The sequence below is a fragment of the Mesoplodon densirostris genome, chromosome 11 (genome assembly GCF_025265405.1).
Source record: "Mesoplodon densirostris isolate mMesDen1 chromosome 11, mMesDen1 primary haplotype, whole genome shotgun sequence".
NCBI lineage: Eukaryota > Metazoa > Chordata > Mammalia > Artiodactyla > Ziphiidae > Mesoplodon > Mesoplodon densirostris.
Genome location: NC_082671.1, coordinates 2,815,241 through 2,837,175, shown reverse-complemented (window position 1 = coordinate 2,837,175; position 21,935 = coordinate 2,815,241). Strand labels below are relative to the sequence as shown.

The 21,935-nt window shown below is 58.7% G+C and overlaps 1 protein-coding gene across 14 annotated transcripts in view; it reads left to right on the top strand.

Moving 5' to 3' along the window:
* CACNA1C (calcium voltage-gated channel subunit alpha1 C) overlaps positions 1 to 18,986 on the top strand; it is a 474,146-nt gene extending 455,160 nt beyond the window's left edge. For all 14 annotated transcript variants that reach the window (XM_060113743.1, XM_060113735.1, XM_060113742.1 and 11 more), the window contains 9 exons: positions 362 to 463; positions 2,484 to 2,611; positions 2,957 to 3,091; positions 4,774 to 5,132; positions 7,088 to 7,216; positions 9,000 to 9,106; positions 9,582 to 9,685; positions 11,078 to 11,407; positions 12,227 to 18,986. In XM_060113743.1, the coding sequence (XP_059969726.1) occupies positions 362 to 463; positions 2,484 to 2,611; positions 2,957 to 3,091; positions 4,774 to 5,132; positions 7,088 to 7,216; positions 9,000 to 9,106; positions 9,582 to 9,685; positions 11,078 to 11,407; positions 12,227 to 12,529 (1,697 nt within the window). In that variant the 3' untranslated portion in view covers positions 12,530 to 18,986. The remainder of the gene's footprint in view (positions 1 to 361; positions 464 to 2,483; positions 2,612 to 2,956; positions 3,092 to 4,773; positions 5,133 to 7,087; positions 7,217 to 8,999; positions 9,107 to 9,581; positions 9,686 to 11,077; positions 11,408 to 12,226) is intronic.
* Positions 18,987 to 21,935: the final 2,949 nt, after the last annotated feature.

Genomic DNA, 21,935 nt, shown 5'->3' with positions numbered 1-21,935 from the left:
ACTTCCTTCCAGTCGCCCACATTTCCCTGGCGGCCCAGGGGAAGCCCCTGTGGCCGTCCAGCTCGATCCAGCCCCAGCAGTCTCATGGGCCTCAGGGGCCCCCTCAAGGAGAAGGAGGAGCAGCGAGTGGGTGCAGGGTTGCCCTGGCGGCCGAGCAGCAGGCGGGGAGGAAGGGGAGAGAGGCCAAGAGGGGACGGAGGTGGACAGCGGGAACCCCGGGGGGGAGGATGATGGGGCTGACGGGTCAGAGCCGTTGCAGGCAGAGCCCGCGGGCCGCGGCCACCACTCCCACAGAAGGACCAGCCCACGGGAGGCCCTCAGGGGCAGCTGGTCAGTCGGCCTTGCGTCTCCCTCCCCACAGGGAACCTGGAACAGGCCAACGAGGAGCTGCGGGCCATCATCAAGAAGATCTGGAAGCGGACCAGCATGAAGCTGCTGGACCAGGTGGTGCCGCCTGCGGGAGGTGAGTCACCCCACCCCGGGCGCATGCGAGTCTTGAGTCCAGGCTGCAGGAGGCCTGCCCTTTCGGGCTGGAGCCTGGTCCAAGCCTGAGGTCACAGAGGAGGCCGAGCTAGGCCCCCCGATGCCTGGAGGTTTGGCAGAACTTCAAGGAAACTCTGCAAAGTAGAGCTTTGCCCATAACCTGCCGGGCTGGGGGCTCTAGGATGATGGGGTCCTGGAGACGCAGCCCCCTGGGACGCCCCTTCCTGTTCCTCCCAGGGCAGTGTTTGTCGACTCTGTCAACTGTCCTCCGTATACAGTTGCCAAAGTATGAGTACAACACTTTAATATGAAATATGTTAAAATCAAATGTTTTTCAATAAATAAATACTCAGGGACAACTCAGGGGCCCGAATTTCTAGTTAACTGACCAAACACTTGTCTGCACCCACTGTCATGAATAAGTTTGTGTTTAAAGGAAACAAACAGTGTTGACATTTTGCGTTTGTCTTTTTGAAGTAAGGGCTTATGGAGTATCTTTAAATAAGTACAGACACCTCTGGGCACACACGTGGGGTAAGTGCAGACTGATCACGGGGTCCAGCCCAGTGGGGATCACGTTCACGGAGCGGTGCCAGCAGGGATACAGTTTTCTGAAACGTGAACCCTTCTTGCTCAGGTTGAAACAAAACAAAGTGGTCTTCCATCCACCTAAACAGCAGTTATATTCCTGGGAAACTCTGGACTATCATAGCCGTGCAGGTCCCACGTGGAGCCAAGTGAGGGTCTTAGCTCAGGTGGTTATAGCAGGAGGTCCCCCCACAGACGTCTGGCGTGACCTTGGCAGGGTGCAAAGGTAGTATTCACTGTGCTTTTTGGGACACATCCAGAGCCACGTCATTCATGCCAGCAGCATCCCCAAAGCGTGGTGACAGTCGCGGTGACACTGAGAAGGTCCCATACGTTCCCAAAGCACTCCTTAAAAGGGGGTGCTGCCCCGACGAGACCCCCCCCGGAAGGAAGGCAGGCCTGGGGACGGGCGCCACCCGGCCTGGCGTCACACGCACCATGTCCCTTAGTCCTCATCACGGTTCTGTGACGCCTGCTCTAGGAGCTGGTTCTCAGCTGCTGAGTAGCTGACCCCAGGCTGGTGGTGAGAGCCCTGCGGATTCAGGACCCAGGTCCAAGGGGGCCACACTTCCCACCAGAGCCAGTCTTCCCCGATTCACGGCAGACAGGGCTCGGGCATCCCCTCCACGTGGGGCTGGGGCCCCTGCCGGCCGGACGGAAGGCAAGCAGCTGTGGGTTTGGCTGTTCTCACGCGACAGCTAGGAGCAGGGGAGCCATCACAGCCCCCAGAGGCAACCAGCAGCCTTCTCCGGGCCCTCCGCCCCGTCCTCCCCCAGGAACCGGAAGGTGGGGCAGGGGGGCTCCTCGTGGGGCAGGAACTGCTCCCCTCGGGGCCCCACTCACTTCTTACCACCCACTTCGTTCCCAAGACGGAGGCTGATTCTGTCTTGTGTCACTTGGGGAGCAGCCCAGCCATGGGGTTAGAAAGCCCCAACCAAGATGGGGGGCCTGCGCCCCTCCCACCAGCCCCTCCCGCTAGCCCTTAGGGGCCTGGGCGATGATCAGTGGGCACCGGGAGCTTCGGAATCAAAGAAGAGTTAATCAACAAGGTCAGTTAAGTAACAAATGCAAGGTGGGAAATCATTTTGACAATAGGCTACTTTTTCTGTGAAAAAAATAGGGGGTAGGAATATATTTGCTTATTTGCAGGAAGCATTTGCATAAAGAATCTCTGGGGAAATAAGAAACGAATGAGAAAGTTTATCTGATAGGAGGCGTGGGGAGAGACTTCACTGTACACACACACACCTTTTTGTATATTTTTGTCTTTTTGAACCACGTGCATGGAGAGCCTCTTCCAAAAAACTTAATTGAGAAAACTTAAGAAGGCGTGGATGCTGAAAAAAGGTTCCGGAAGCCTGGCCAAGCCCCCTGCTTACGCCCTGTCCACCCTGTCCTCCCTTTGTTCTCAGATGATGAGGTCACCGTGGGCAAGTTTTACGCTACTTTCCTGATCCAAGAGTATTTCCGGAAATTCAAGAAGCGCAAAGAGCAGGGCCTGGTGGGCAAGCCCTCCCAGAGGAACGCCCTGTCCCTGCAGGTGAGGGGTCCTCGCCCCCCCCCCAGGGGGCCTGGCACCCTCCTCTCGCCTCTGCCAGGTCCGGGGCTCTCACAGGCTGGCTGGAGGCGGGTCCCTTCCTGAGGGCCCTGAGCCTTCCCCAAGGTGGATGCTGCAGGGGTCACCCTCCCCTCCTGTGGCCTCGCAGCCCACAGAGCTTGGGGAGTTGGCTGGGGGATCTGCTGACGCCCCCGAAACAGCCCCTCCCAACATGCCTTCATCCCCCGTGGACCTCCGGAGGCTGGCCTGCTGCAGGGAGAAGCACAGGGGCGGGTGGGTGGCAGGTGGGGCACCAGGTCCCTCACGCATCGTCCCCCTGGGCTCCAGGCTGGTCTGCGCACCCTGCATGACCTCGGGCCCGAGATCCGCCGGGCCATCTCCGGGGACCTGACCGCCGAGGAGGAGCTGGACAAGGCCATGAAGGAGGCTGTGTCCGCGGCCTCGGAAGATGACATCTTCAGGGTAGGGGGGTGCCCCGGCCGCGGTCTTCAGCCTCCGTAAAGCTGGGTCTGGAGCAGAAGGGTGGGCTGGCGTCCTGAATCCAGGGAGGAAGCCCTGAGTCTTCGGCAGAATCCCAGCTCCCCGCCCCAGCCCCTCCCCCCAGCCCTCTCCCATCCCTCCACCTCATCCAACACTAGTCCTTCTCAAGCTGGGGCTCCCCGGACCCGGCTGCTCACAGAGCATCACTGGCCCTTGGAGAAGGCGGGAGGGAGCTGTTTTCCTAAGGAAATGTTTTTTAGACCTTCCTACATTACACATTGCAAAGTGCTGGCCTTTGGGCCACATCGAATCCACAGACCTATTTTGTTTGCCAGCATTTGAAAATCTGGCACATTCAAATAAAAATCTAGACTTCTAGCCTCTCTTGAAAAAACCAGAAGATGTGCGGTATCAGGTAGCAGAGGTCTGGAAGCCAGTGGCAATCTTGACTTAGACCATGAGGTCTCCAGGCCCCAAAGCCCCCTCTGGCCTCCTCTCTCCCCTCCTGGATACTGAGGCTGCCATCAGTTTTATATATATTTTAATTTATTTATTTCATTTATTTTTAATCTATTTTATAAATTTATTTATTCATTTAATTATTTAATTATTTATTTATTTATTTTTTGGCTACGTTGGGTCTTCGTTGCTACGCGCGGGCTTTCTCTAGTTGCGGCGAGCAGGGGCTACTCTTCATTGTGGTGCACAGGCTTCTCATTGCGGTGGCTTCTCTTGTTGCGGAGCACGGGCTCTAGGCGCACGGGCTTCAGTAGTTGTGGCACATAGTCTCAGTAGTTGTGTCTCGTGGGCTCTAGAGCGCAGGCTCAGTAGTTGGGGCGCACGGGCTTAGTTGCTCCGCGGCATGTGGGATCTTCCCGGACCAGGGCTCGAACCCGAGTCCCCTGCACTGGCAGGCAGATTCCTAACCACTGCACCACCAGGGAAGCCCCTGCCATCAGTTTTAACAGTGAAAACTAGTGCCTGCTGGAATTCTGGGGCCCTTGCACCCAGCTCTCTTCATGAATCCCCAAGCTATTTGGCTAAAAATCCTATAGCAAGTGAGACGCTACCACCCAGAACTGCGCTAAGGCCTGTCACCCTGCCTCCCCGCCCCAGCAGGCTCCCAGGCGGTGGAAACATGGGGGTGAGAGGAGCCCGTCACCCTGAGGCTGTCCTGTCCTCACCACCCTCCTCCTTGTCACTGTGAAATGTCCCTCACTGAATGGCCTCAGGGACACACACTAGCATGTCAGTGTGACCCCAAGAGACCCCCAGCCTTACAGGTAGCTACTTGCCCACTTGCCCGGGACAAGGGGGGAAGTCGGGGGAAAACACTGGTTCCTGATTTGAAATCTAAGACTCTCCCGGGGGAAGGAGGCCAGAGTGTAAGTGGTGGAGTAACTAAGTCCTTCTTATTCTCAGAACCATTTGGCCAACGCAGTTCCTAGCTCAGTGAGCCAGCTGGATTCCTTTTTTTAAATCCCATTAGAACCTTCGGGCCCCTTTTTCCACCCCTCGGCCCTCACATGCCCCGCTGCTGCAGTGAAGGGTCTCCACCCCAGACTCGGCCACGTGTTGCCCGGCGGGACTGAGCTCCCGGTGGAGAAGGGGAGGCGGCCGTGGGCGGGCCACCCCCCACACACACCCCTCCGTCTCGCCTGCAGAGGGCCGGCGGCCTGTTCGGCAACCACGTGGGCTACTACCCCAGCGACAGCCGGAGCACCTTCCCCCAGACCTTCACCACCCAGCGCCCCCTGCACATCAGCAAGGCGGGCACCAGCCAGGGCGACACGGAGTCGCCCTCCCACGAGAAACTGGTGGACTCCACCTTCACGCCCAGCAGCTACTCGTCCATGGGTTCCAACGCCAACATCAACAACGCCAACAACACCGCCCTGGGCCGCTGCCCCCGCCCCGCCGGCCAGCCCGGTGCTGCCAGCGTCAGCACCGTGGAGGGCCGTGGGCCCCCCTTGTCCCCCGCTGTCCAGGTGCAGGGGGCCTCGTGGAGGCTCAGCTCCAAGAGGTGAGCAAGGGGGTGCACGGGAGGGGCTTGGGGAGGAGCATTTGACCCCTCAGCCCTCCAGCTGGGGTGGAGGCTGCTGCCCAGACCCCGGCCAGAGGGCGGCCAACGCAGCCTCTGGGTCCTGCAGCCATGCTCAGGAGGCCCTGTGGCACCAGTGACCGGCAGGTGTCCCGAGGCACACGCCTCTGGACGGGGCCTTCTCTGCTTTCTCCCCCGGAGCAGAGGGGCCCTGGCCCCGATGCCCGAGATGTTTGCATCCTGGAGCCACCACCCACCGTCTCCGTCTCCTGGGCCTTTCTCAAGTCTCTGCCCAAACCTGGCCTTGGGCCCCCAGGGGATGCGGCAGGTCCACCCCCTCTTCTTCGTGCCCTTCTCGTCCCCGGGAGGGGGCATTCTGGAGGCGGGAGGCCCTTCGCTGGGCGCTTGCCTGCTCTGACCCCGCGCGGGATCATTCCTGACGGCGTCTCCCGGCTCCTGTCCCTTTCTTTTCTCCCACCCGCTGCTCCCTGGTACCCCAGGACCCACTGCCGGGATGTGCTGGGGCGGTCGGCGCCTCCTTCCACGCTCTGGGCCTCGGCACGTGCCTCATTTATATCAGCAGCTCCGGGCTCCCAGGCCCTGGAGGATCTGAGCACTTCACCCTTAGCTGAGCTGCCCCTCCGAGCGGGACAGCAGCCGCCAGCAGCCCCGTTTCTGGGGCAGAACCCCTTTCCTCCCCTCCAGCTCAGATCCAGAAGTGATCTTTTCTAAACCCCTGGACAAGTGTCCTGAGCTGCGTTCATCCCAGAGGCCAGCTCCCGGCCGCCCGGTGTTCACGTCCCTTCATCACGCCCGCGTTAGCCGAGGTTCCAGCCTGGGCCGTGTCCCGCCCATCGCAGCTCACGGCTGAGTGCGGCGGCCCCAGCTCTGGCCTCACGTCCTGCACGCGGTGGCCCGCGGGGGGAGCTGCTGGCCTGCCACCATTCTGCGTCCCCAGCTCACGCCCCTCCCACGCCATCAAGAGCACTCAGCGTCTCCTGTGTCAGTCACCGCAGGCAGGGCGCCATCGGTCAGGGCCTCCCCCAGAGATCTGCCTGGACCCTCCCCGAGTGGCTCACAGGCCCAGCGTCAAAGCTGGACACTGACCCAGCACTCAGATCTGAGAGGATAAGCTGGAATATTTCCCAGAGGCCCCGGGAGTCTGAGCATAAAGTGGGCCCCAGCACCCAGGACCTATAGGAAGAAAGGTGGAGGGAGACACCAAGCAGCACACAGACAGGAAGGGAGAACAGAGACCAGAGCTAAAGACCACGTGACCCAGTGGGCAGAAGACCAGGGCCTGGGGGGGAAGCAGCTCAGGCTGAGGCACGTTCTGGTGTGGAAGGTCTCCAGCTCAGGGGGACTCAGGTTTGAGGGGGACTCAGGCTCGGGGGGCTCAGGCTCACTCCCCACTGCTCAGAAGAACGAACCCCTTTGTGAGGCCTCTCCTCTGTGCTTTGCTCTAAGAAGTCAACACCAGATCAAAAGTATGTCACGTATGACACAGGGAAGTCCTCAGTGCTGCCCAGCAAATGCCCACAGGCCCGGCTGTCTGCAGGAGAGGGAAGGGACCACCCCCTCGCTGGTCCCCCTGCCCCCTGAATAGTGCGGCCAGCCCTGAGCCGGGCAGGCAGACGGTGTTACTGGTGGGGACACTAGTCGTGGGTGGGCTACATGACCTACCCCAGAGGGTAACTGAACCGGGTCAGAACTCAGATTCCTTTGGATCCTAACCCGGAGGCCCTTCCCCTCCATGGAACCCTTATGGTTACACCTCTCAGCTCCATCAGTGGTCGTGTGTGTGTGTGTGTGTGTGTGTGTGTGTGTGTGTGTGTATGTGTGTGTGTGTGTGTGAGAGAGAGAGAGATGCCTCACCTGCCGGGGCGAGGGGAGGGGCTGGCGGTTGCTGACTTTTGTCTCTACCCCGGACACTTTAGGTGCCCCTCCCGGGACAGCCTGATAGCCATGGTGTGTCAGGACGAGGCCCCTCGGGATGAGACTTGTGACCTGAGGATGGATGAGGACGCCGAGTACAGCAGCGAGCCCAGCCTGATCTGCACGGAGATGTGAGCTTTGCCCTCCCTGGCTGCCCGAGAAGGGGAGGGGAGGGGGTGACGGGCGGGTCCCTGGAATCCTCCTCTGGCAGCTGCAAAGCAGAGGAAGCCCCCCACCCTCATACACACGGTCCCCTGGTTGGCTTGGCGCTTCCTCATGACACGATGCTTTCAGGAAAACTGCTAAACGTTGTTTCCTAGGCTTTCTTGACACGTGTACATATTGACAATGAAATATTCGTGAAACTGCCTATAATAAAGCTTCCAGCAGAGGGCGCTGTTGTCAGCCATAGCTGAGATTTCCAACACAGCCGGAATTTTTTAAGAGAAGGGTTTTTAAACTGCAGATCCAGACCCATTAGGAAGCTGTGACATTTGCTTAGTCAGTTACAATCAACGCTTTTAAAAGAAATCATAGCACAGAATAACATAGACTAGGATAGAAAAGGACGATGGGAAATAGCATATTCAAAGTCACAAACGTAGTATTATTTTGTGAAGCGTTTGTTGCCAAGTGCCATAAAATGTATTTGTGACTGTGAGTTGCATTCACAAAGTTGAACCTGTGTTAGAAGATTTCCTGAGAGGAACACTTTATCACAAGGAAGGACCAGCCCTTTCAGCTTTCGCTGTTCAGAGGATGCAGATTAACACATGGCCACATACCCGAGAAGTCAAGAAGAGCATCTGTTCCCACCGTCTGGGCTTTTGGTGCGTGCTTGGTGCTTGCAGGCCCTCTGCTAGATGGTGGACGAACCGGCCTCAGCACCCAAGGGAGGGCACAGGCTCATTAGGGAGCTAAGAGGCTCTCAGAGGAGGAAAATAAAGATTTCCTCAGTCGCTGCTCACAGAGTGGTGCAAACAGCGAGAGTACAGACATTCAGAGAAGGTCAAGGTCGGAGAGAGGCACCAGGCACGAGGTCACACAGAAGCTGGGTCTTCAAGAGTGGTTACGGTCTGGATAAGAAGCAAGTGTAATCGGGAGGGTGACCAAGCTGAACATGAGAGGCAAGCATCGTGGGTTTTGTCCAGAACCTTCCCTGCACGTCTGCAGATGCTTGCAGACAGCACACCAGGAGCACAGGCTCTGTCCTCAAAGTACGGGGAGTCACGCCAGGCACAGGTGGTGGCCTCGTCTGTGACGCGAAGGGCTTAGAACACAAGCGGGCATCTGGGGTGTAGACGGCTCCACTAGGGGTTGCAAAATCAACTTAGGGGCCACAAGGGCTTTTTTTTTCAGTGAAATAGCCCAGGCCAAGGTAGAACAGAGGCTCTCGGGTGCCGCGGATTCAGGGAAGGTAATCACGGACCCGAGTCCAGCCCTCGGGCACGTCTGTCCTGTGCCCTGGGCCAGGAGGAGCCGTTTCTCACGGAGTCCCCGTTAGAAGGCCCAGGAGCTGTTGACTCACTAGACACCCCCAAGGGCCCGCAGCTGCCCTCACCGATAACCGCACGTTCGCGCTCTTGCTGACCAAGGGTGGGTGGGCCCGGAGAGCGAGGGGGCACAAGCGTGGTCTCGTGCTGGCAGTGGCCGTGGTAGACAGCATCCATCTGTGAGCATGCCATTGCGGAGAGAAGCTGCAGGCCCAGAACTGGTTTCCAGCTTTCTCAGCAGTGGTGGTCCCCCTGCCTCGAATCACAAGTGCGGGAGGACACACGGGGCACAGGCGGAAGGAGCCGGGAAGATCCGGGACAGCAGAGAGTGCAGCCTTTAGAGAGCACGGAGTGGGGGTCCCCTCACCAGGGAGAAAGCAGGCTGCCCGGAGGTGACAGTGCCGGGTGTCCTCTGCCCCAGGCTCTCCTACCGGGACGACGAGAATCGGCAGCTGGCGCCCCCCGAGGACGACAGGAGAGACGTCCATCTCTCTCCGAAGAGGGGCTTCCTGCGCTCCGCCTCCCTAGGTAACCTGAGACCCTCTCTCTAAAGGTGGCCACCCCCCCCCCCCCCCGTGACGGTGGCCAGGCACACAGGGGTGACTGAGGAACGTCACCCCGTGGGGCTCAAGTGGCCCACGGCTGGGCTGGATGTGTGCTAATGCTGCATCTCAGCGAGGGCCCCGGGGCGGGGGGAGGAGGCGTCCGTGCCCCTCCCTCGGTGTGAGCCATCGGGCCCGTGTCATCTTCTTCTCTCTCTCTCTTTCTTTTTTTTTAATATTTTTTATTTATTTATTTGGTTGCGCCAGGTCTTAGTTGTGGCTCACCGGCTCCTTAGTTGCAGCATGCAGGCTCCTTAGTTGCAGCATGCATGTGGGATCTAGTTCCCTGACCAGGGATCGAACCCAGGCCCCTTGCATTAGGAACGTGGAGTCTTATCCACTGCGCCACCAGGGAAGTCCCCCGTGTCATCTTCCGTGCTGACCCCTCACTTGCTCCGCAGGTCGAAGGGCCTCCTTCCACCTTGAGTGTCTGAAGCGGCAGAAGAGTCCAGGGGGAGACGTCTCTCAGAGGACAGTCCTGCCCCTGCATCTCGTCCACCATCAGGTAGCCCCACTTTGGGACAGGCCGCAGGCCACCACCTAGCAGGCTGGACAACCCTGTGATGATCGTGCACCAAATCCCCCAGATGCCCGTCAGCCTTCCTGTCCAGACCACGGCTGTGTCCCCGCCCCTGGCCCTAACAGCCCCCAGGGAGGGGGCTCTTCCCACACGAGGACCGTGCTGTCCCGGGCGGGAGACCCGGAGGGTCCTGGACAGCAGGAGCCCCTCTGGAGGCTGCAAGGACCAGCTGCTCCGGGTCGGCCTGAGCATTTTCCTCCCAGTGGCCAGATGTTCCCTCCCCAGACATGGCTACACGACAGGCAGGTGCGGTCATACCTAGAGCCATAAGACACCTGGACATTTAGCTGCACAAAAATCCACCCACTGGAATATGGAAATGACCAGAGAGTGTTCCAGCAGCACGGTCAGGGACAGGGATGATGTCAGGAAAGTGGGTCCAGGCAGATTCAGCAGTTGAACCGGCTCTTGGCCTGGGTGATGCCAAAAGATGGCGAAATCCAAGACCCCAGCATCAAGCTGCTCTTAGGACCCTAGAACTGACAGAGATTTCCAACATCTAAACAATTGGGGTCTAAACTAGATTCTCCCCACCTTCTTACCTCTGTGATTACATACTCCCTTACCACGGCCTTTGCTTTAAATGACTTTTTTAATCCCCAAAGGCATTCAGTGCCAATCAAAGCTTACAGTCGGCATAAGACAGCCAGCGTGGCTCTGCCAGGGCGATGGTATTTCTGCTCAAAGAAATACACGATTTTGCTCAGCCTGTGTGCCATCGCACGAATACACGTGGTCTCCACAGGGCTTTCTGGAATGTCGAGCAGAGCCTTACGCTTCCCTCAGATCCCCAGGGACCCAGGACCCCAGACTGGGGGCCCTCGAGAGCAGTGGGCAGGGAGGCCAGCAGGCTGGGGGACACCGCGTGTGCTTCTCTGAGAGATTTCTAGAAGCTGATTTCACCCATCTCTGCTTATCGTGCTGGAAGGAAAACCTCCCTCAATTTACAGCCTCCCCTTATGCTTCTGAGCTGCCCTCTGACCCTTGCGGCCACGTTCCCCGCCTCTCTGCCCCTCGGGCTGAGCCTCCCCACCAGGCAGTGTTGCTTCCTTGGACCCATCACATCAGAGCAGGTGGAGAGGATCCATGGCTCACGGGGGATGGGGCCAGGGCTAGAGAGCAGGTGACCTGGATCCCACTGGCCCTTGGCTTTCTGAGCTTAGAGGAGAAAGATCCCTGCAGAATGATGGTCACAGAGTCTATTTAGGGCGGTTGAGACCGGCTCCAGGTCCGGGTGCCTGACCGAGAGCGTGCGAGCACCGGGCAGTGGGACACGGCTGAGGCCCCCTGACCCGCACTCTCGTGCCGTGTCCACAGGCGCTGGCTGTGGCGGGCCTGAGCCCCCTCCTGCAGAGAAGCCATCCCCCTGGCGCCCTCCCCCCGCCGCATGCCACGCCCCCTGCCACGCCCGGCCTGGCCTGGCCCCCGCGGCCTGTGCCCACCCTGCGGCTGGAGGGGGCCGAGACCAGCGACAAGCTCACCAGCAGCTTCCCATCCGTCCACTGCGGCCCCTGGGCCGGGGAGCCCACGCCCTGCGGGGACAGCGGCGGCATCCGGAGGGCCCGGCCCATGTCCCTCACTGTGCCCAGCCCGGCGGGGCCCCAGGGCCGGCCCTTCCACGGCAGCGCCAGCAGCCTGGTGGAGGCGGTGAGTAGGCGGAGCCACGCGGGCCGGGCAGGGGCCCCACAGGCAGAATGGAGGGGCCCTGGTGGGTGTCAAGTCTCCCGGCCAGAAGGACCCTCAGTCAGGTCTCAAGTCCGCGTGAGCGCCCAGCCCGGCCGAGGAAGGGCGTGGGGGGGACCATGAGAGCACGTGGGGTGGGAGGAGCGGGCGGGGGCTGGGGTGTATTCCAGGCTCACCTGTTGCTCCCCGAGGCCTCCAGGAAGGGGGCAGACGCTTCGGGACAGAGCGGGCAGGGGCCGGGTGTGTCCTGCACATACACGTGTGCACGCGCGCGCACACACACACACACACACACACACACACACACACGCATCGTCCCCGGGATCCTCACCCCCAGAAAAGCAACCAGCGGCACTGGGCCAGGTGTCACCAGAGGAGACTGAAGGTTTTCTGGAAAGAGTCACGTGGGCGTCCTGGGGCGCCGGGTGGGTGGGAGGGAAGGACCGGGGCCCCTGTGGCCTCCGTGCGCCCAGGTTGCCTGCGTTTGATGACGGTGCCCCCGCCCCGCCGTCTCTCCTCCGGCCCGCACACCCCTAATGCCCGCAGGGGCGCTCCGTCCCACTCCTGCCCGGTGCACAAGCACACACACGTGTACTCACGTGATGCACGCACACGCGAGTACACGCACGCACGTACACACACTCTCCTCCCGAAGTGACCATTCTGAAGCCCCTGCGCCGGCCCCGAAGGGAAGAGCCGGGCTCAGGAGTAACGCCGTCGCGGCCCCCTCTCCCCCAGGAGCCGGGCTCAAGAGTAACGCCGTCGCGGCCCCCTCTCCCCCAGGTCTTGATCTCAGAAGGACTCGGGCACTTTGCTCAGGATCCCAGGTTCCTCGAGGCCACCACCCAGGAGCTGGCCGACGCCTGCGACATGACCATCGAGGAGATGGAGAGCGCGGCCGACAACATCCTTAGCGGGGGCGCCCGGCAGAGCCCCAACGGTACCCTGCTCCCGTGTGCAAACTGCAGGGACCCGGGGCCAGACCGAGAGGGGGGCGCGGAGGACGCGGCCTGGGCGCCCAGCCCCGAGCCCCGCCAGGGCGGAGAGGAGCCCCGGGACAGCAGGGCCTTCGCCAGCAGCCTGTAGCAGCCGGGACAGAGATGCCGGGTTTTTATTTGTCTCCATGTTCCTAATGGGTCCGTTTCAGAAGTGCCTCACTGTTCTCGTGACCTGGAGTTAACCGGAACAGCGTCTTCATTCATTTCGTAGGGACAAGATCGAGTCGGCGGCCAGGAGAGGAGCAGCCGCGGTCCGTGTCCGGCGGGGAGCGGTGGGGGGAGGGCGCGGGCACCAGGGAGGGGGGCCCCCCCGCGGCCGCCTCGGCTCCCTCAGCCCTCACCCAAAGGACCGTGCGCCAAACGGGTGTCTTTCAACTCTGCTTGTCAAGAACTCATTTTGCACATATTCTGTATGAGCCTCACTGTCCCCATAGAGCCAGGGCCCTGTGCCTTCACGGAAGGAAGGAGGCCCCGGCCAGGCCCTGGGGAGGGGAGGGCGCTGCAGCTCCAAGCCAAGGCTGGCCACCGCCCCCTGTGCCACCCGCGTCTGGACCCCCTTCCCACCCGGCCGTGGTCACGGCCACACCGCACCGTCGGCGCCGGGGGAGCGGGCACGCCCGCCGGGACAAGACCGGTGGTGCTGAGCGCCCGTCCAGCGCTCTTTTGTTTGGGGATTTGACATTTTTCTTCACAGCATGTTGCAGTTTTCATTTGGGGGGTTTTGTTTTTTTATACTTCTGTTTTCCCAGGGGGAGGGGAGGGAGAAGAGTGTTTACAAAGTTTTGCAGCCACCCACCTTACCGTTTTCACTTTTGCAAATGTAAATCGGGTTCAGTTTTGTTGTATTATTTAACGGTCGTGGTTTCCTTTTCTACGGAGGATTCAACAGAGCCGCCGTGGGAGAGTTTTACCAGCCGTGGTGTATGCCCAATAGTTTGTTATCATTTCCTTAGGTAGTGACAAGATTTCTTCGGTTTGGTTTCATAATTTAAAGGTGATCAGCAATGCACTTGGTAGGGTCTTGCACAAATGTGTGTAGTAGCGCGTGCCCGACAGAGGAAGCAGCACGGGGTCTCTGCGAGTGTGTGTGCCGTGTGTACGGTGGGTTGTGTGTGTGCGGGCGTGGGCTGAGTCTGCAGCCACGCTGCGCCCAGGCCGCCAGTCTGCCCGCAGTTCCCCTTGGGGCTTAAGGGTGGGGAGCTCTGAATCTGGGGCCGTTTGAAAGCAAAAGCAAACCACAGTCTCTGCTTCTGAAACGGGAATCAGTAACTCTGCATTTTCTGTCCCACAAGATATGCAAAAACAATGCAATAATATTCATTTTAAAAATACAGTTGTGAGTTGTGTTGGCATTAAAACTGTGTTTAAAAAACCACACAGAAATTTAAGGGAGAAACTCAGAAGGCGTTTTGCTTCGATTTGTTCCGTGTAATGTTTTACTGCATTGATGGTGTTTCTGCTGAAGAGACCGTTATACTTGAATTCAGGTCAGTCTCAGTATTTTACAAATATTTTTTTAAAACTGAATTGCAATTGTGCCAGGAGAATATAATGAATTAAGTTTGGTTTTGGATTCACTTCTTGTATATTTGCTGCATGTAAGTAAATCATTTTGTATTTGGAGTGTGACAAGCTTCACCTTTGAGCTCTTAAGTGCTTTTCTACGTGTGGCTGGGGAAAAAGGGGACAGCTTTTCTTGTCCTTTGTGTGACAAGTGCCGGCACTACCCGTGTGGGTCCCGACGCAGGCTTGGGCCTCACTGTTTTGCATATCTTGTGTTCTCTTCTGTTTCCCTCACTTTTCCCCAGACGGGGTAATAGGTGCCTCCGTGTCTTGCTTTGAGAGACCAGGACCCGTCTTCTTCCCACGTCACTCTGTCTGCTCTGCCCTGGTTTTCAGAGTTGGAGTTTCTCCGGGGAGAGCCCTGCACCATGAGGGGCCGTGAGGCGCCCTAAGCAGCCTCTTTCATCACTGGGTCCCCCCAGGAAAGGTGGCTGACCTTACCCTTCACCACCCCCCGCCCTGGCACAAGCGTTCCTTAGGGAAGTGCCCATTGACCAGGAGGGTGGAGGGGAGGGGGTCCTCAGCCGACAGCAGGGGCCGGAGCCAGGCAGCAGGTGCATCCTGTCCATCCAAAGCCAAGTCCATCCTGCTCGCTTCTCCATCTTTCACTCATTCTGGAACAGGATCTCCTCCAGCCCACCCCTCGCGGTACAGCAGCCACGGAGGGACGAGGACTGGGGGCGGGCGGCGCGTGGGGAACTCGTGGTGAGGGCAGGGCCGGAGGCATTGTGGGGGCATCTCTCTGCCCCCGCACCCACCTGGACATCACCCGGGTGCTACATCCTTCAAACAGGTTCCAACAGTGACTGATTCGGGGGAAGCAGGACCCAACCGTTCATCCAGACCTTCCCCGTTGAGTCTCTTCCAGCCCCGGGCTCGCTCAGCGCTTCTTGGCGCTGACTTACAAGAGCAACTTAGAAGTCAAAGCTGGGCAGTGCCCGCTGCTCCGTGAAGACGGGTTTTCCTGTGGTGGCCTGATGCGCACGCCCCCAGGTGAACACATGCGAGGGCTGCTCCCTGTTCCTCCAAGCGCAGCCCTTCCAGTCTCTGCGCTCCTTCTTGGTGCCATCGAGGTCTTGTAGGAGTTACATTGAGGTCCTTTGTCCCGTTTCCCTAGATGTCTGCTGCGGCTGCTAGGATTTTAGTTCTGATGGAGAGCGGAGCCCTTTGGGGTTGATACCCAGCTCTTGCTGTGCATTTGGCCCCTGGATAGAGCTGTGGACTCTTAGCTGACCTCACACACGCCGGCACACACTCGGCCTTCTCGTGCTGTCTTCTGTTTTCCTTTTGGGCTTTTCATCTGTGTCACCAAATCTCAGCGACCGGCTCGTGCTGGGCTTATGCCAGCTACTCCCAGGGCTCTGCCAAGCGCGTCCCCCCATCACTGCGCACACTGCAGGTGTGCTTCTCCTTTGCCGTCAGCTTTGTCTCTGTCGGGAAGACCCATCCAGGGAGGGGTCTTCCTGGGCCAGAGCTCAGGACCAGCTAGGGTGGGACGGACACGCGGCACCCATCCTCCCGAGCCTCATCCGTCTTGTTGTCTCCACCTCCGCACCCAAAACAGAATCTTCCCATGACCTTGGAAAGCAGAACCATTGTGTTTCCTGAAGCCCTTGAGCAGCAGGAGAAAAGCCATGATGGCCAAGGACCTGAAGGACTTGAGGAGTTTAGGCTCAGGGTTTGGTGAAGCTGGTCTGTGTTTGTCCCCTGCTGGGCCAGCCTCTTGTTTCCACCTTAACCTTACAGTTACTTATGTGCTTGGCTTGATTCCCGGCTGTCTCCTTTCCACCCGCCTCCTAGAAGGTTCTTTTTGGTCTTGGGTTAAAATGCAGACATTTCCCCCAGATTTTGGCTTGATCTGTGAATTTTTCTCTGCTTTGCTTCAGAAGCTCTTCGTCCAGTCTCTTCCCTCATCTTCTCAGTCTGACTGGGACCCGAGGGTCTGCCTTACCCGTCTTTATCCTCCTCCACACCGTGGCTTCCGAGCTGCAGGGTCTCATCCTGAGCCGCCCATCACTTCCTGCCGGCCGGCCTCCCGACACACCGTCTCCCCATCCGTTAGCTGAGGGCACCACACCCTCCAAGGCCAATGTGACGTCTTTCTGAGGAAGAAGAGCCCCTGAAAGGGAGGAGCTTGGAGGTCATCGAGGGCGTGAGGGCTGCTTTCCAGGGGCCAGTTGAGAGTATGTGCCCCCCACCCCATAGGCCAAGAAACAGAACAGCACCTAGACCAGCACAGGGAGGAGCCCGCGTGGTGGAGGCCCACAGCCTCGTCAGACCACCATCACAGGCATTGCTGAGCACGGGGGTGGCACCTCCACACCCCGCGAGACCTGGAAGGACGGGCGTGTCGCTGTCCAAGAGGCCAAGGGCCGGGCGACCTGGTGTCGACCCTCTAAGCCGCTGGTCAGTCGAACCAGAGCCCAGGCCAGGTCTGTTTTTTTAAAGACCAGGCTCTGGTCTGCGGAAAGTGCCAGCACTGAACCGAAGGGAAACTGGGGCAAAAGGGGGCATGTTTTGACCCCCTGTGTCTGCTCCTGTTTTATGGAAGGAAGTGTCCGGTGTGACGGCCCGCCGTGGCCGGGACAGCGGAGAGGCGGGGGCCTCAAGATCGACCGTAGAAGAAGAGAAAAATAAAAGTGCTCTGGTGCTGTTTTCCCAGCCAAACCACTGTCTCTGGCCGTTAGGGGTGTCTGCCACCCTGTCCCCCTCTCTGCGGATACTTCTCCCGCGTGTGGGCCACGGGCTCCAGTGGGACGACAGGCGGGCTGGGGGGATACCCCGGGGTCACCACAGGAAGCCAGCGCCCAGCTTTCCTGGCAGCTGCGCCCGCATCAGGGTGGGCCTCCCTCCTTTTCCCCAGCCCCCCGTTTTCCCTCTTCCCCCGGTTCAGTGAGAAGGGGCCTGTGAGCAGATTCTAACATAGTTTCTTTGTGAAGCCATTTCTGGGTTTAACTTTATTTATTTATTTATTTTTGTTTCCAACGAAACCCTGCTTTGTGAGGCCAGGCAGCAAACCAGCAAGTAAATGTGTTTCTGCCAGGGTTCCGCATCGTTGGGGAGAGACCTGCACCCCACACGCGCGCACACCGACACACGCTCTTGTACACGCGCACACACCCTGATGGGGCAGGCGCCGGCCCTCGGGCTGGGATCAAGATGCCTGGCTTTGCCCTCCTCTCAGAAGGCTGAGTGCTGACTGGAGAGAGAAGCAGAGGTCCTCCCCCGGGTGGAAGCATGCCGTCCGGACTGAATTCTACTATGAACTAAATATCACTTCTCTTCATGGAGAAAATACCACCACTCTTAAAGTCAAGATTTTTTCTTGCCATGATTTTAGGAGGTTTGGTCCATAGCAGGCAGGTGGCGAAGCCCCTGAGGCTCCCTGGTGTCTTAGAACAGCCTCCTTGTGGGCTCTCTGAAGGGGGACTGGCGATTGCAGCGGAGTGTATGGAATATACCGTTAGGCTGAGTTGGGCAAATCACTGAACCCTGAGAGCAGTCGGAGGTGGGGTCTTCCACGGACGTTCCCTTTCTCCCCTAAATCAGGGACGCCCAGAGGGGGACTAGAGAGCGGGACAAGAGTTTGGATGTCACATCAGCCGAGTCCACAGCCTCCTGTGGGTTGGGGCTGCCTTGCTGCAGGCACCTCCCCTTTTGTGGGGCATCCAGGCACCCAGGTTTCAGAATAAGTAGTGTGACTTTGATACGGCTCCTGGAAAGGGTGTGTGACACTTAGTCCACGTGAATCAGACATGTACGACAATTCACCACCTGGGAGGACTCGTGAGTGGGAAGATGTTCCACCGAGCTCACATCTGAGCCGCTCTGGGGTCAGAGGCTGTCTGTTTCAGGGGAGAGCCGTGTCTGTAGGAGACACGGAGGTGGGCACAGTGCTTCCTAGTCACGGTGCGGCCCGGAGGCTCCCGTCCCGCCATCCTCGGTGCCCCTGGGTCTGTGGGCCGGCGTGAGGAGAAGGGGGCCCGGCCTCGGTCACCACCCGCTGCCCTGGCTCCTGAGGGCGTGGCCTGCGGGACCTCAAAGCCCAGAGCAGGCGGCAGGGGAGGCCCTGTCCCTAGACGGGTCACTGGGTTCCAAGCCCCCCTCCCCCAAGATGTCCCACCGTGGAGACACCATGCCAGGCTTGAAAGGGAAAAACAGAACTTGGGACTCAAGGGTAGACGGTTTGTAAAACAAATAATCCAGCACCAAGGTCTCCTTCAGAAGGCGGCCCCAGAGACCCAGATGCAGAGGCCCCTTACTGCCTGCACGTCAAGGGCATCCCACCCACCCTCAGAGTCTGGCCTTGACCTCCCTGCCCGCCCCCCCTCCACTGTTCTCCCAGAGCCTTGAGGGAATAAGGTCTGGCTCTGGAGGCCCGGATGTCCAAGGCACAAGCAGGTCTGGACTAGTCTGTGATGTAGCAGCGAGAACCACCGTGGAAAACACACGTCCGCTAAGAATCAGGGTGACGGGCCCCCCATTGGTTGGTGAAGCGCCAGAGTGTGTATCGCTGTCACAATTTCCCTGTTTTATTTTGATGCCCCTGAGCTACCAAGCCAAGGTCCTCCGTGCGGGAGGTACGGACGCAGCCCCTCCACCCCACCCCCGCCTCTTGTCCCAGCTCGGACCCCCTTCATCCTCCGACCCACCGAACCATGCTCGTTCCCAGAGGTCGGTGCCCCCGCCGTCGCCCCTGCGCCCATCCCCTCCCCACCCACTGCGTCCCGTACACCTCCCTCCAGGCCCTGCGGCTTCACAGCCTCATGTTGTAAATACTGTTGTACAGTTTGTAATCATCAAATCACCCCAAGTCAGCGGCCTCGCCTGGGTCCCTTCTCACCTCGAGAAAGGCCAGGGAATCGAGAAGAGCTTCAGGGCCATCTCTGTGTGAGACGCTATGTATATTCCTGTAAGATTGCATTTTTATCTAAGGAATGATGTTATTTAAAAAACAAACCAAAAAAAAAACAAAAAACAAGAATTGCAAATAAATTTCTTAACAATGTCTACGTTGGTCCGGTCGGTCATCCCTCTCGCCTTCTCATCCCGTTTCCTGGACTCACAGAAACGCCCTTAACTCTCATCCTCCAAAGGGGAGGACGGCCAGGGGAATGCGGGGAACCTGACCCCGGGGAATCTGACCCCGGGGACGGTCTCTGACCTCATTTCAGCAACTCATCTCATCACCCAGGTCTTCCTTGCAGTGAAAAGGTTAACAGAAAAATGGTCAAAGGTTGACAAGGGACACAATAGGAGAAATTAAGTGCACGATGCACAGAAGACAAGAGCTGCCCCCCACCCCCAATCGGGAAAGGCACAAAATTGGTTTTGAATAAATGAAGGAGAGGGAGGGGGGAAGGAAGAGGAGAGAAGTCGGGTGATGAGAGCATGTATGTGAAAGTACTTTGGGGACTTTCCTGGCGGTCCAGTCGTTAGGACTCCACGCTTTCACTGCCGAGGGCACAGGTTCAGTCCGAGGTCGGGGAACTAAGACCCCACAAGCCTCATGGCACAGCCAAAATAGTTTAAAAAAAAACAAAACTTTGAAAGCTATAAATAGGCAAGTTGTTTTCTTTTCTTTTTTTTTTTTTTTGATTATTAAACAGACTCAGGCAAACCTTTCAAAATAATTCCCTGTGTCACAATAACTTGTCCCAGAAATAACGTCTTAGTTGGATACAGTTACGAGATTGTCCCCGTGGACGATTGAGTCCATTCCGGGAATTACGAGTCATCACCGCCCTCCCTCCTCCTCTGCTGGAGCCGCCTTGGCCCCAACCCTGCCCCCCAACCTGGACCCTGGGCTCTGGAGTCCAGGCTCGGAGGAGAGGAACACGCATGGAGGCTGCTTGTCCAGCTTCCAGAGCAGGAGCCGGGACCTCGGGTCATGGTCAGCGGTGAGGTATCACTTCGTAGCAGCAATGACTGAAGAGCCAAAGTTTGAGAATGATACTTTAGATCATCCGGGACAGACTGGAGACTTGCCCTGTGATGCATCTGTTCTGCTTGCATTCTGAATGCTTCCTCAAGTGGGACGGAAGGAGCCAGGCTTCGCCCTGGGAGCGGTCACCACGCGAGCAGCCCTCACGCGTGGACGGCCTCCCTGCTGCTATGCTCTCTGGGTCAGCGTGTAGGCCTGGCCCACCCCTCCCCCTCCTCGGGCCTGCTTCTGCCCACTTCCTCCTTTCTCCCCGCAGGGGGATGTGATTGTTGGTCTGACTGCCCAGAGAAGTCGATATGAATTGGGCCCATTACAAGGGTGCGGGATGGCTGTGTGGTGGAAAGTCAGTGGATGCACCTGACACTCTGTCCTGCGCTTGCTTTTTCCCGCCTTCTTTCTGTGTATCTCCGTCTTGCTCCCTGTTTGCACACGGTTTGCCAGGTAGGTGGGCTCCACAGGCTCTCAAGCCCCTACTCTCAGAGGCCCATCTGGACCCATCAGCCCAAAAGTCAGGCCGCAGGAAATGGGGCTGGAAGACCCTCGGCTGCCCGTGAGCCGCGTGAGGGGCTCGGCCCAGCCTTCGCAGAGCCCCACCGTGAATGTTATCAGACACCTTTCCAGCTAATAATAAAAGGCACCTACGCTTTTCATTGGCTGCAGCTCCTTGTACGTCATTTCCTTTCTAATGCAGTCATCAGGTGAAAACATTCCCTTGGAGCCGTGGCTCCATTTGGAAACACCGAATGCAGCCAGCACCGGGCAGGGTGCTGCTGGGACGGTCCCCACTTCTGGGATGGTGTGCAGGCCCCTTCCCTGAGCAGAGGTGCCCACTGTCCTTTGGAAGTCCCATGGGCTAGGAGCTCACACAGACGCTGAGTGGCCCGGGGGGGACCGAGCCAGCTGTCAGCCCCAGGGCCACACTCTTCCCCCTGCTTTATGACCCTGGGCTGGACCCTGTGGCACTTCTCCTTTGCTGGATGCCTTGAGGTCGGGGTTTTTCAGGAAACAGGGCAGATGTCCTGGAAGGGCCCGGGAGGCCGTGGGGAAAGACGGGAATTCCTCCCCATGGGCTGCTTCTTAGTGCAGCAGCCAGTGCTGGGGGTATGGGGCCAGCAGTGGCCACCTTGGGGGCCCCGTGAGCCGGCTCCCTGCCCCCTCTGGCCAGTCTCTCCGTCCCCCGCAGATGGCTCGCCCCTGTGCAGCCACACCGTCCTCCACGTCCAGGCTCCCTCGGCCCTCGCGGCAGAAGCTGCCTTCCGGTGCTTCCATAAACCTAGAGTCCTCTCTCAACCCCTGTAGGTAGTTAGCCAGTCTTTGTGTTAGCCTCTCCCTATTCAAATGACCGGAGAGGGTTTTGCCCCTGACTGAACATACCAGTAACGCCCGCGGGGCCCTTGCTCGTCCCTCTGCCTGGAATAGTCTTCACCTGGATGAGTAGATGCTCAGACGTGGCTATCCACTGACCACTCCGCATCCAGTCCTTCCTGTGGTCAAGCTGAAGCCCTGAGCAGCCTCCATCTACAGACCTGACCACTGGGCACCATCGCCTGCAACCAGATGAGCCCAGGACAGTGGGGGTGAGAGGCCTGCTTGTGATACAAGCCAGACCTTGATTCCAACTCTGTGAACCTGACTGAGAGCCATGTCACCACTGCCTACAAGCCCCAGAAACAGGCCCAGATTCTCTGAGACCACGTGCTTATACTCCCATGGTCTAAAAAAGTACTTCTTGAATCCCTAGTACGTACCCGACTGGGCGCTGGGCAGATAGAAATGCTTGGCTCTGATTCTGCCCTATGATGCCCCACCCGTCCCAGGAGTAACCCGTCTTCTAACAACACCAAGAATGCACTGGGTGAAGCCTCACCCACAGGCTAGAGTCTCCCCACAGCCCAGCTGAGGTTCTAAGCGGGGCTGCACAGGCCCTGCCCACAGTCTGCACAAAGACGTCCAGCCTGGGGGGGGAGTCGAGGTGCATCTGGAGGCT